Source organism: Hemicordylus capensis, chromosome 6 (genome assembly GCF_027244095.1).
Source record: "Hemicordylus capensis ecotype Gifberg chromosome 6, rHemCap1.1.pri, whole genome shotgun sequence".
NCBI classification, from domain to species: Eukaryota; Metazoa; Chordata; class Lepidosauria; order Squamata; family Cordylidae; genus Hemicordylus; species Hemicordylus capensis.
The window spans coordinates 138,126,093-138,141,002 of NC_069662.1; the positions used below are offsets into that span (position 1 = coordinate 138,126,093).

Sequence of the window (14,910 nt, forward strand, 5' to 3'; positions counted from 1 at the left end):
ACCCGAGATAAGGTTTAGATCTGCCTGTTCTGGATGGGGTTACACTCCCCCAGAAAGAACAGGTACATAGCTTGGGAGTGCTCCAGGATCCAAAACTCTCCCTGGTCTCTCAGGTTCAGAACGGCTGGGGCACTTTTTATCATCTTCAGCTGATATGTTAGCTACGCCCATTTCTGGAAGAAATTTGCAGTAGTACATATGCTGGTAATCTCCAGGCTTGACTACTGTAATGCACTCTATGCAGGGCTGCATGTGTATGTCGCCCGGAAACGACATTGGTGCAGAATGCAGCAGCCAGAATGGTCTCCGGGATAACCCAAAGAGATTATATAACATCAATCTAAAAATAACTGCACTGGCTGGCGATATGTTTCCAAGTGAAATACAAAGTGCTGGTTATTACCTATAAAGCCCTTAACAGCTTGGTTCCAGGATATTTAAGAGAGTGCCTCCTTTGTCATAAACCCTCCCACCTATTAAGATAATCTTGGGAGGTTCGGTTAAGGCTATCATTAGCTGTAACCAGACCCGGCTTGTTTGGTGGCTACTCAGGACCTGGCCTTCTCTGTGGCTGTTCCAGGGCTCTGGAATGCACTCTCTGTTAAAAGCAGAGTTTCTCCATCTTTGGCTGTTTTTAAAAAATCCATTACATACCTGTTTTCTCAGACTTTTAATTGGTTTTATCATTAAATTGTTTTAATCATTTTATCCTGTTTTTATATTTGTTGTATTTTAACTTATGTACACTGCCTATGGATGTACATGTCAGGCAGTACAGAAATATGATAAATAAGTAAATAAATACTTGCAAAAGTTTTGACAAGGCTTTTTCTTAACTGAGGGCTGCTTGAAGAGGCTGTACACATCTGTTTCGCCACATCACCAGTTTCACTAGGCTACTCTGCATTCTTTAAACAATGCCCTGATTTATAGCATGTTACAATTCAATCCAGCATTCCTTATATGGCAGAGAAGACATTTCTTTATGTAAAGGTAAAGTGTGCCGTCAAGTCGAGGTCAACGCTTGGCAACCACAGAGCCCTGAATATAGGAGTGGGTTACCATTGCCTCCTCCCACACAGTATGAAATGATGTCTTTCAGCATCTTCCTATATCGCTGCCGCCCGATATAGGTGTTTCCCATAGTCTGGGAAACATACCAGTGGGGATTCGAACTGGCAACCTCTGGCTTGCTGGTCAAGTCACTTCCCTGCTGCACCATTAGGTGACTCATGTCTTTATGTAGTAAAGGCATATTCAATGAGATTCTTGTAAAATGTAGCCAGGCTTTCAGTCCTTTCTAATTCCATAATTATTGTACAGAGAGAGAGAGAGAGAGAGAGAGAGAGAGAGAGTGTGTGTGTGTGTGTGTGTGTGTGTGTGTGTGTGTGTGTGTGTGTGAGAGAGAGAGAGAGAGAGAGAGCGCGCACATGAGAATGAATGCATGCACGCACGCACACACACAGTTTCTATATAACAATTATAGGCTTGAAAGGGATGAAACTCACAAGTTATCTAATGTTACAAATTATCTTTTAAGGCATAAACTATTAATATGAATGTTTACAGACATGATGTTGTGCTAACTTAGCAGAAACACGTCCAATAAAATAAGCAAATGGATGGTAAATATTGTTGACAAATAAACAATGGCACACATATTACCCTGGACAAACATTTTACTGTTAAAGAAATGGTGGTTTCTTGTAAATGTCATGGCTTTACCTCATGAATGACTTATATTTGCTGGCAATTTCCCCATATTGAAAGCTGAACACTTCAGTAAGCATAATATGATTATGTCAAGGAGGCTGTCACATATCACAAATTGCATGACTCTTCTGTATACACATGGCTGGTCACAACAAAGTCTCTCTGCTAATGCACAGACCACAACTGAAAGCATATTGTGCTACAGCCCACTGGATCTCTGAAACTCACCTGACATTTTATGTACAATCCCTTTTCAGTTGAAAAGACAGTTTAGCTAGATGCATGTTAGACTGTCTCAGATTGCTAAAATGGGTACTTTTGTCTCATATATATGAACTCACTTAAACAGAGTTTTGCAGGTTGAAATGCCACAATAAATTGTGGCTGCAGATTATAGGAATTATAGTTTAACAACTATAAGTTGTTATAGTATATAGCTGGAGTGTCCAAGGTAGCCTACCACTGACATGTTGCATACAATTTCCCTCTCTTCTGAGGACTGTCTATGAACATATGAACTTAACTTATACTGTCAGATCACTGATCCATCTAGCACAGTATTGTCTAAGCTATTGGTCTCCAATGGTGACCTAAAGGGGAGTTTGAAGCAGTGACATAATTTCCTTATTTTGTTTGTGATCATTTTAAGAGGAGGAAGATGCAAAAGAAGAGCAGGAGAAGGAGAAAAACAATAATATGCAATAAAAAAAGTTTTAAACATAGTTGCAAGTTGCTTTTAAAGATGAGTTCCAGGACTGCAATATTTGGAGGCAATTGCTTTACTCCAAACTGTATTACCTCTCCTAAGGTCTTAGGCCAGAAGTCTTTCCAGCCCTGCTATCTGGGATCTTTTTAACTAAAGATACTGGAGATTGAAACTGGGACCTCCTGCAGGCAAAATCTTCTAAGGATGGAAGCAAGGGCAGGACATAAGAAGAGAGTCAGGGTCACAGACTAGACTGACCAGGATCATAGAAAGCAGAGGTCAGGAATGGAGCCAAGATTAAGCAAAAATAAGGACTAGAACCAGGGTTAAGCAATAAGCCAAAGGTCAGGAATAAAGCCTAGGCTCAGGAGCCAAATAGTCAAGAAGTGCACAATACATCAGGATCAAGGAGAGGTTGATAGTGAGGCAAGGCCTGCTGATCCAAACAGGGAGCCTCTTATACTCTCTCTGTTGTAAGAAAAGTCAATGAAGGTCCTCACACAGATCAGGGCCAACCCAAGACATGGAGATTCAAAAACTCCTTCAGTGCATCAAATCACCACAAGGGGCAGTGATAAGCAGAATCTCAGCCTCAAGCCCCAACAAACTCTGACAGTAATGACACCAGGAACATCAAAAGCAGGACTGGATTCAAATTGCTCTTGAAGTTCTCAATTTAATGTGACAATGATACTAACTTCTTTAACCTTCTTGTGGCAACGAAGTGTTATGGTCACTTGCTGACATCTTAATGAAGAGCTTGTATAACAAGCAAAGTTGCACTATGCTTGTTACATGTTACAAAGTGCACTATGCAAGAAGATCGCATAGTGGAACTAAAAATGGGGATTTACAGCATTGTGCTATAGCGCTCTTGCACATAAGTTTCCTTTGAAACAAAGATGGCATAACACAGGTTGGACAATTGCACATGCACACTTTTGGTAGCACAACATTAGTCTTGAATGCAAGCTTCAGACTTAGCATGAGTAGCTAGCACAACACAACAGTTTTATACTAGGGCAACATCCTTCTGCAAGCACTTAGACAGATCGGATGTCAGTCACTGAAAGGACACCCCATATGTCTCGGCAAATGGGATCTCTGAAATCTGAGAACATTCAGTTTGATTTGCAGGACAAGGAAGGGGGAAGAGTGGCACAAGAAATATTGGCCTTTGTCAGATAATTGCTAAAGCAAGGTAATAACCGAGAGCCACTCAACAAGTAGTACACGAACTTCCTCTCTGCAGGCCAATCTCAGCTTTTCAATCCAGGATCTACAAAATATATTCTAAATGGCTGAAAGTGGCAAGTTAATGGCTCCTGGAGAAAATATGCCACACACCTAGCATTAAACAGGAAATGACCTTAAAAATGTGCCTGCTTCCAGAGTCTTTTTAGATCTATGTAATCTCTAAGTAGAAGTAATGAGCAAGAGCCCTCTTCTAACAGCAGATGCTGGCTAGCATAGGTTTTCTGTTCAGAGAAACTATTTGCTCTTCTGGAAAAGTTCTCAATCTCGAACCACAGAGTCAAGGTGGAGTCTGGGATGATCAACTGTAAGAAGCAAGATCAGGAACTAAAGCGGGGCAGGGAGTGAGAAAGACAGAGAAGGAAAGAGAGAGTGCATGCCCCAAGCTGGGAAGGCTATTCACAACAGCTCTAATCTTTGAATGGGGATCCTGCCAGGAAACACACAATCCATTGGGTTACTCATTCTCAGTAATGTAGTCTAATAGCAGAATGCATAGAACAATGTAGACTCCAAAGCACTTGTGATTAAACCATTACTATTTTACTTCACTGAAGATGGTGGGCCACAAGCCACAGAGACAGTCCAATTACTTTTATTTGAATTGCATAGTTTTTACACAGTGAAAAGTATTGATGTTTAATTGAATAAAATATGGCTTTAGCACTAAAGATAACCTTGAGTAGTTTTATTATAGTCTTCCTTACAAGCATGTTATACCTATGTGGTCCTTTAAAAAAAAAAAAGGTCTATCACATTTATCCAATGAAATCAGAGCTATTTGTTCCAAATACGTTTGCGATTGGTAACCCTGAAAGATCTGTGTTTGCCTGCACAGTCAGTCAGTAAATAAACAGCATATTCAAATATTAATGGTGTGCTACTTTGAGTTATCTGTGCGTCTCAGCAGATGAGTGAAACAAACCATGCTAATGAAACACAGGTCAAACTTTCCTCACTGAGACAGAAAATGCTCAGTGACTTCACTTACCGCATCATGCATTAATGTTGCAAGATGGGTTGTTTTCCCTCCAGGAGCGGCACACATGTCCAAAACCCTCTGTCCTGGCTGCGGATTTAAAACATAGCTCACAACTGAAGAAGGCAAGTTCTAGCAGAGGAAGGAATGACAGCTGTAAGAACATAGTTTTAGTTCAGGGATGACAAACACAGGAATATCTTATAAAATACTATCTACTATTGATTGTTTCCACTAAGAGCCTAAGCTTGCTTGCTCACATCTGTCTGTGTGCACACATGCATGTGCACAAGAGAAAGACACATGCACATACAAGAGGTATCTTTTTTTTCCAGTTTTCAAGCCTAGTAATTTTTAACTTTGTACACAAAGATCACAAGATCCACAGCAGTTAGTTGACCAGAGGTAACTATAAACACCAGGAATGAAAACCTATTTTGACAGAAAAAGCATTCCTTCGAAGTTAATACCTTATAATTGGGGATGTGTGTTTCGTAAACATCGGCGGGGGGGGGGGGAGCGGCCACTTTAAAAGGAGGAAGGTGGGTCTTACCTGCCCCTCCCTTGCTCCTCTGCAACCCCTCATTGCCCTCAAGTGGCACTGTTTGTATTTAGCAGCCAGGCTCTCTGTTTGCCCAGCTGCATCTTGCTGGGAACAGAAAGGTCCCTGTTCCCAGCAGCCTTTTTTGGGCAGTGTCAGGAAGGAAATGGCATCTGAGCATGTGCAGATGCCATCTTGAGTGTTCAGTGCTGAACACTCAAGATGGCATCCACACATGCTCAGATGCCATTTCCTTCCTGCACACTGCCCAAAGGCTGCTGGGAACAGGGAACTTTCTGTTCCCAGCAAGATGCAGCTGGGCAAACAGAGAGCCTGGCTGCTAAATACAAACAGTGCCACTTGTGTGTGGGGGTGGGGGGTGGCGGGTGGCAGAAGAGCAAAGGAGGGGCAGGTAAGACTTGTCTTCCTCCTTTTAAAGTGGCTGCTCACTCCACCCTGCCCATCAAAATGATTCAGCTGGGACAGCTCGAAACATTTCGGTGCCTTGAAACAGAGGTGCCGAAATGCTTCGAGTACATCCCTGCTTATAATCAACCAGACTGACTGAAGTATTTAAAGAATATGTATACTTACTGTAATTCTGAAATATCACTAAATCTGCAATTGCAAAATAAGGTGCTCGATTCTTGTAATAGAAAGCAATTCTGCCAAAGCTGGAAACTACCTACACTGTTTTAACACCACTTTTAAAATGCAGTACGTATCCCTTCTTCATTACACTTTCTTCCAGGTCAGACAGATTTCAGAAACAGCACAACTTGAGAGTTTATACAGAGTATCACACAGTTCTTTCTTCAGATAGCCCAGAAGAGTATATACTGGATTTAAGGGGAGCAGATATCCAATTTAGCACTAAGGTTGGTCAGAACCCCTTCCCAAACTAAAATAATATTTTATATAACTTGCCTGTAAAAATACATAACTAGATAGCATGTTGTCAAATGAAGGACTCAAGTAGATTGGCTCTGTCATTTTTATTCCCATCCCTCTGAAAGACAAGAAACACACTGGGAGGAAACAACTGCTTGCCTACATTTTTATATTGTAATATTTCCTCATTATAACAATGTTTAAAGAAACAATAAGAAGCTTTGATGGGACGGCCACACCAAATGTGCCAGCAATTCAATTATTTTTGATTCAGCTTTCAGAAACAAAACTAGGAGCAGAATTCTGTAAGTTGCATCCATATATACTGCAAACTCAGCATATGCTTCAGTGTGTAGTGTAGTGGTTAAAGTGTCAGACTAGGACTTTGGAGAACCAGGTTCAAATCCCCACTCAGCCATGAAACTCACTGGGTAAACTTGAGTCACTCACTGTCTCTCAGTCTAATCCACTTTACAGAGTCATTGTGAGGACAAAATGAAGGAGAACATGTACGCCTCCCTGAATTCCTTTGGAAGAAGGGCAATAAAAATGTAATAAATACATAAGCGCTTGTTCAGGTTTGGGTTAATTCAAAATAAATCAATAAATAATTTTCTGTATTAATATTACCGAATGAATTAATTTTTTCCTCTCTAAATTGGGTTTAATGCTTAGTTGCCTGTCTTGCAATGATTTCATGTGGACTGTGGAATTTTGACAGTGTAAAATGCTACACAAATGCACATAATTCTGAAAAACCTAGGAAAGGTTCTTATAAAGGTTATAAAACCCTGGTTTCTGTTTTATTAATGAATAATACTGTATTCTATACATTAAAATCACCTACTTCATAGCACTTTGCACAATATAAAACCCATAGAACTGCAGACTCCTCTTAGACTATTTGTAGTTTTCCAGGGAAATTCCAGGTATCTACCATTTATGGACCTTTCCTGCCTTTCTGTGGCAATCTCTCCCATCCTTACATCCTGCAACCAACTTCCTAAGTCACCTAGAAAGCATAAAAATTCCCATGCCAAGTGGGAGAAGCCCATACAGGTGTCCAGAGAGAAGAACCCAGATTAAACGTTAACTTCATGTACAGCCTTTTAGCCTTGAGAGTGTGCACTCTTCCACCAGCTCTTCACACACAAGCCTGGAAGAATTCAACTTCCACTTGTGATAAGAAACCAGCCAGGTTTGCTTGTGATGTCTGAGCAATACTTCTGAGTTTAGTATGCAAAGCAGTGCACACACTCCTGAGGCCACGGTTCAGTCTTGGCTCTGTGTGACATTTGAACCTACCTGCATCTCCTAACCACACCAGCTTTGCCCCAGTTCCCCAGAAGTGAAGTGCTGGTAGAGCTATCAGCTGTACCATGGGCTTCTCTTCCCGCTTTGCAGTAAAAAGATTCACATCTGCCACACCCCAGAAGTATAACGTACGAAGTGGGCTTAAGAACTGTCCAAAGTCCATCTAAAGTAGTGATGGAGCTATGTCACTATGTCTGCATTACTCCTTTCCCTGGATTCAGAGACGTGTGGTGGAGCTGGAACCAGTTATCCAGTCTTGCAACCAGCCAGCCATGCTGCACAGCCTGCTTGCATATGAAATGCTTTCACTGTGTGGAAAGCGCGGTGTAGTGGTTGGAGTGCTGGACTAGGACCGGGGAGACCCGAGTTCAAATCCCCATTCAGCCATGATACTTGCTTGGTGACTCTGGGCCAGTCACTTCTCTCTCTGCCTAACCTATTTCACAGGGTTGTTGTGAGGAGAAACTTATGTAGTACACCACTCTGGGCTCCTTGGAGAAGACCGGGATATAAATGTAATAACAACAACAACAATTATTATTATTATTATTGCTGGGAGACTGAAAGCCCTGTACTTGTGTTGTTGCCCCCACACTCAGTGAGCAGAAGCAGAGATCAGAAGAAGGATGGAAACACCCTTACATTGTAAAGAGGTAAAGAAAAGACAGATGGGGAACTGAGAGGGAAGAAAGGGAGGGAGATGGGAAAAGAATACAGTGTAACATGTAGGGGTGCTAAGAGACCTATGACAACGCAGAGAAGAAAAAGAGGGTACACCAGGGAAAGCAGAGAAAAAACAAACTGGAATGTAGAGAAATAGCAGGCAACAGAGAGGGAGATGTGAGGCTGCAGAGAGAAACAGGAGGTAAGTGAGAGGCAGCAGCGCAAAGAAGAAGAGAACACTATGGAGTGGAGAAAGAGAAAATGAGGCAGGATTAGCAAAGAGAGACCTTTCTTAGTGCCACAATAGGCAAGCTATAAGAGCACAGAAAGACTGGGTTAAAAAGAAAATACTGAATCAGAACTGCAGCAAAATGCTTTTGCTCAGTTAATGTTGTGATACTGTTCTCTTTTAAAAGTGGCCCTCAGAGGAAGTTGTATACTACTGAGTTATAGGGAAAGAAACACTGGAGAAATAGTGTACAATTGATTACCAAAAAGCCTCTTTACGATTATTTAAAGGCAACCAAAAGAAAGTCTTTTTTCAGTCTTTCCTACGTTAAGGCAAATGAATGAAAAAAAGGGGAAATGTTACAAGTAATCCTGAAAATGTAAGTGATAAAGGCCTGCAGTCAGCGAAAATGTATACTGCCTCTTAGGTAAAACAGATAATATCTCATGAGGCTAATGAGAACTAGAACAGGACAAAAATAGGAACAGAGTGAACCACTGCACTCATATAATTCACTTTGATCATCAAGCAGGGTTACAATATTCCTGCTGTATTCTTTAATCTATATGGAAATGAAAGGATGTTTCAAGTTTTAAAAAAAATTGCTTAATATCCAATATTATTTTAATGAGTACAATTCCTGACCACATATATATTAGGCTGTGTCCTGATTCCGAAACATAACATACAAGATTTTATAATGTATAGTGATCAATTCCCCTCAAATGCTATATCCATCTTTACAAAAAGCTTGCGAAAGCATGGCATGACCATGATTTTATATCAGCCAGGCCTCTCTTTCTCATCCCTTATAACACTCAGATCTCATCATTCTGACATTCATAATCAACATTCGAAGTTGGCTTGACAATGTTGGGTGGCGGAAAGGTTGTGACCAGTGTTCCCTGTAACAGGGATTCCCAGATGTTTGTTTTGTTTATCAAATATGTAGACCACCCCAAACTTCAATCTCTGGGCATTTTGTTGCTGACTATAATTCCCAACAGCCTTATCTGCAATCACCTTTGGTTGGGGATTGTGGGAGTTGTACACAACATCTAAGAATCCTTGTTCAGAATCAGTATCAATCTTTATTATGGTCTTAGACCAGCAGTAGCTTCGTTACAGGGAACAGGTTTTATTACTGGGGTCCCGAAATATTATTACTGTGATTACAACACAGTAAGTTTTGCGGGATGGATAAGTATGATGCATCTTTCCCACATGTCTCTGTACTACCATCACAACATATGATAAATCCCTGCCTGGCATCCCCAGGTAGGGCTGGGGAAAGAATGCTTCTCCAAGACAAAGTATTTCAGAACCCATAGCTCTAAGCTATATGTATTTATCTTCTGAATTTTCACGAAAAGACAAAACAAAAACGTTACCAGCTTCACAAGATAGTTTAAAATTTTGAACTATTTTCTTGCAAAAACAAAAAGTGTAGCTCCTCAATCCTTCTTTCTCACTTACTTCAGTGGGCCATTAGAATTAAAAAGTTCACTGCGGCTCAGTTCAGCAATCCCATTTCCAATGAAAACTTTGGTTCCCAGAAATTCTTTGGCTCCTCTTTTACATTTCCCTTCAATATCAGAGTACACAGAGACCACATCACCACATTTCATGACTAGGGAAAGAAAGAAAGAAAGAAAGAAAGAAAGAAAGAAAGAAAGAAAGAAAGAAAGAAAGAAAGAAAGAAAGTTAGTTTCTGATTGTATTTTACTTGGTACAAGAACACTTATCAAACCACTATAGATTTTTGCTGTGCCACACACACGCCCTATGAATTTGCAAGAATCAATTCAGTTCAAGACAAACTCTAGAACAACTTCAATACTGGCTATTTGAAATGCACATTTAACAGCTGTTGACACACACATATATTGTAGGGATGTGCGAACCAGTTCGAATTCGAACCAGAGTGGTTCGAAGGTTCGAATTCGAACTGAACCAGCCATCAGGTTCGAGCGGCAGGTTTGAATTCGAACCGAACCAGGGGGTGGTTCGATTCGAACCAGTTCGGACACCCCAAAAATGGTAGGATGGTAGCTGGTACCCAGGGATGCCTGCCACCCAAACCCCAAAGCAATCAGACACTCGTACGATATTTTATGAATTTTTGAAAATTATTTTTATTTTTTTCTCATAGGGTATAATGGGACTTGAACCAGGCCATTATACCTTATTGTGGAGCACCCATGGGTGCCAACAACCACCCAAGCCCTGAAGCAATCGGACAGTCCTGCGATTTTTTATGAATATTTGAAATATTTCTAATTATTTTTCTCATAGAGTATAATGGGACCAGAACCAGTCCATATCCCCTATTGTGGAGAACCTAGGGGCACAAAAGCGGGGTGGGTGGTAGACAGACAGGGGTGCCTACCACCCACAAAACTCCAAGGCAATTGGACACTCCTCTGATTATTGGTGAATTGTTAAAGTATTTTTGAATTTGTCAGGGAATAATTAGAATTGCAGCAAATGTATAGCTTCACGTCAGGGGGGAAAGGGGTGTCGTAGAGTGGGGTGTGGTGGGTGGTAGTTCCTAGGGTGGGCAAGGAAGCTATCAGAATTATTTGAAAGGAATTGGGCAAAGGGCTGATTTTAAGTGATTTTTGAAGTTTACGCGTCTTTAAGGTTTTTCTCCATAAAGAAGCATGGAGGTGTCAGCAAATGTATAGCTTCATGTTGGGGGCAAAGGGGTGGCCTAGAGCAGAGTGTGGTGGGTGGTAGTGCCCAAGTGGGGGCCAGGAAGCTATCAGAATTATTTGAAAGGAATTGGGCAAAGGGCTGATTTTTAAGTGATTTTTGAAGTTTATGTATCTTTAAGGTTAGCAATGAGAGTGGATTCATAGTTGGGCATTGAAAATCTTATATGCTACCAAAGAATCTACACTCAGAACACTTCCGAAACAACAAAACCCAGTACCCCATGGGTTAGCAACCCATGGGGGTGGTTGGCACCCTCTTTGCACTAGACCACCACTCACTCTGGGCCACCCCAGCACCCCACAAGTGGCTTTAAGGTTTTTCTCCATAGGGAAGAATGGAGGTTTCAGCAGCCCCATAACTGCACTTGTGGGGTGCTGGGGTGGCCCAGAGCGAGGCTGCCAACCACCTCCATGGGTTGCTAACCCATGGGGTACTGGGTTTTCTTTTTTCGGAAGTGGAGGAGAGCTGCTCTTGGGGAGGAGAGCTGGTCTTGTGGTAGCAAGCATGACTTGTCCCCATAGCTAAGCAGGGTCTGCCCTGGTTGCATATGAATGGGAGACTTGATGTGTGAGCACTGCAAGATATTCCCCTCAGGGGATGAAGCCGCTCTGGGAAGAGCAGGTTTCAAGTTCCCTCCCTGGCTTCTCCAAGATAGGGCTGAGAGAGATTCCTGCCTGCAGCCTTGGAGAAGCCGCTGCCAGTCTGTGAAGACAATACTGAGCTAGATAGACCAATGGTCTGACTCAGTATATGGCAGTTTCCTATGTTCCTATGTTCTGAGTGTAGATTCTTTGGTCGCATATAAGATTTTCAATGACAAACTATGAATCCACTCTCATTGCTAACCTTAAAGACACATAAACTTCAAAAATCACTTAAAAATCAGCCCTTTGCCCAATTCCTTTCAAATAATTCTGATAGCTACCTGGCCCCCCTTGGGCACTACCACCCACCACACTCTGCTCTTGGACACCCCCCCCCCCGATGTGAAGCTATACATTTGCTGATACCTCCATGCTTCTTTATGGAGAAAAACCTTAAAGTCGCGTAAACTTCAAAAATCACTTAAAAATCAGCCTTTTGCCCAATTCCTTTCAAATAATTCTGATAGCTTCTTTGCCCACCTTGGGAACTACCACACTCCACTTTAGGACACCCCTTTCTCCCCAACGTGAAGCTATACATTTGCTGCAATCCTAATTATTCTCTATGAGGAATTCCAAAATAATTTTAAAATTCACCAATAATTAAAGGAGTGTCCGATTGCCTTGGAACTTTGTGGATAGTAGGCACCCCTGGTTGTCTACCACCTACCCCACTTTTGTGCCCCTAGGTACTCCACAATAGGGGATATGGGCTGGTTCGGGTCCTATTATACCCTATGAGAAAAATAATTAAAAATATTTCAAATATTCATAAAAAATCATAGGGGTGTCTGATTGCTTCGGGGTTTGCATGGTTGTCGGCACGCATGGGTGCTCCACAATAAGGAATAATGGGCTGGTTTGAGTCCCATTATATCCTATGAGAAAAAATAGAAATAATTTTCAAAAACTCATTAAAAAAATCATACGAGCGTCCGATTGCTTTGGGGTTTGGGTGGCAGGTACCCCTGGGTGCCAGCTACCATCCTACCAGTTTTTGGGTGTCTGAACCGGTTCGAACCAGTTCGAATTCAAACCGAACCAGGGGGATGTCCGAACAAACCAAAACCGAACCACCCCCTCCTGGTTCGAACCTGGTTCGAATTCGAACCGATCCAGGCAAACCGGTTTTGTGCACATCCCTAATATATTGGTGCATGTGAGTGAGAGAGAGAGATACCAGAGGGAGGCTTCACACGACCACTGGCAAGGTCCAGAACACAGGAAAATTTGGGAACGCATATGCATGCTCTTGGAAAGAATACTGCATGAACTCGGCCAAGTCTGGTTCCCAAGCCATCTGCCTAGCATTCTACTGACTTTCACATGACATTCTCCACCCACTTGGAACCAAGATATGACGTTGGGAAGGGAAAGTTAGGCACCACACTTGACAGCAGTTGTGTGAAGCCACCCTTAATATCTAATCAACAAAAGACATGTGAATACCTAAGTGGCTAAAAATGAAAACTTAAATTAAGGCTTGAAGGGTCTGATGTGAGAAAGAAAGAAATATAGCATATATTTCTGGGGATTTGTTGTTGTTGTTTTGGGAGGGGGGGCTTCTCTTTCCAGTACCTATGACAAGATAATCTAATTTCTTAACATCAAACTTAAGGCTCCCACTACTAGGAATGTGCACGAACCAAGGTTTGTTCATGGAATGTTCATGCACAGGTTTGGCACCACAGCGGGGTGGAGGAGCGGTGAGTAGGATCTTTTAAAAGGAGGAGAGCAGGTCCTTACCTGCTTTCCTCCTCCCCATGTAGCTTCCTGCTGTGGCATACCTCTTCCCAAGGACCTACATGCGATGCTGGCCCCCCCTCCTGTTTTAGAAAAAGGTTGAAGACCTTCCTTTTTAGAAAGGCTTTATTCCCTAGAGTAGGAGTTGGGCAGACATCAGGCTTGCATGATTTGCTACTTTGTTTTGCTTTTCCTTTTTTTTTTTAAAGCTAGAGCCTCAGGCTCTACCACCCTCATGAGCCCAAAACTGGGGTAACCTGTCCATAAAAATATGTATATTTAAGGTAGAAGCAGGGATTCTACCACAAAATCAAGTTAGAGAAGCTACAGAAAAACCTGGGCTTGATTCTAGCAAGGAACACACCACGGTTCGCAAGAAGCCACAACCAGAGCTGGGGGCCCTTTTCTACAGTGCCAGAGCATACGACCTAGTTTTAGCCACTCAGTAACAAGGAAAAAGAGTTCTGCAGGTGACTGTTCACTAGATGTACAGCTTATTACATGCTCTGACAAATCCCCTACTGTCAAAAATTGGTATCAGGGTCCTTCCCACAGATCACAAGATAATCCAGACAACAAATGCACCTAAATCAAAAATCAGGAAAGAAGAGCAGATATCTCAGGAGAGTAAGGCAAACCAAAATCATAGAAGTCAAGTATATAAAAGACTAGGAAATACAGTATGTACAGTATCCCACTTTACAGATGAGGAAACAAAGCTTGAGCAACAACTTGCCTGTATCAGTGAATCTGTGTCACAGAACACTGAGCATGAATCACCCCAAGCCACCCAGACAATCCATGGCAAAACATGGCATAAACATAATGCCAATGCAGAGTACAACTATGTAAAACAGGAAAGCGGAATAATTAAAGAGTGCATGCTGAGCAAGAAAGAAAATGAACCAAGACACAAGATTACAAATCAAGTTACACACGAGGCATATGGTTAAATAAGCATATGGAAGGCGGCAGAATAATCAATATTTGTCCCCTTTTAAATGTGAGAAACACTGAGATTCAGAAAACAAAAATCCAGTCCGTGAATCCATTTCAAGTATTAACACAAACACCACAATAACCTCTCTCTCTCTCTCTCTCTCTCTCTCTCTCTCTCTCTCTCTCTCACTCACTCACACACACACACACACACACACAGAGGCTGTACTTTTCTTAAAATCATACAGGAAGATAAAGGATATTCTTACATTTTGAAGCAGATATAATTCCAGGAGCATAAACATGTGCTCCTCGAAGCACTGCATTCCCACACTGTGCACCAACAATAACTTGATTTGTCAACTTTTGTAGATCCTTCCTACAGAGGAAAAGAAATCATGTAATTTAAAACATTAACATACGTGAAAAATTAAACACCATTTAGAAGGCCAAGATCTAAACTTGATATATACAGATATGCAGTCTGCTAATCACTACCTTCCTGGGCCAAGCACTAAAAATCTCTGGACTCACAACTGTCAAACCATATATCCTGATGTCCCTCAACCCCATTTC

The 14,910-nt window shown here is 41.7% G+C and overlaps 1 protein-coding gene across 10 annotated transcripts in view; it reads right to left on the reverse strand.

Annotated features, from left to right (window-relative positions):
* Positions 1 to 14,910, reverse strand: part of NSUN6 (NOP2/Sun RNA methyltransferase 6) — a 41,178-nt gene that overhangs the window by 16,612 nt on the left and 9,656 nt on the right. For all 10 annotated transcript variants that reach the window (XM_053262136.1, XM_053262132.1, XM_053262130.1 and 7 more), the window contains 4 exons: positions 14,604 to 14,713; positions 9,767 to 9,920; positions 6,121 to 6,202; positions 4,665 to 4,784 (listed from right to left, as the gene is read on the reverse strand). In XM_053262136.1, coding sequence (XP_053118111.1) covers positions 4,665 to 4,784; positions 6,121 to 6,202; positions 9,767 to 9,920; positions 14,604 to 14,713 — 466 coding nt within the window. The remainder of the gene's footprint in view (positions 1 to 4,664; positions 4,785 to 6,120; positions 6,203 to 9,766; positions 9,921 to 14,603; positions 14,714 to 14,910) is intronic.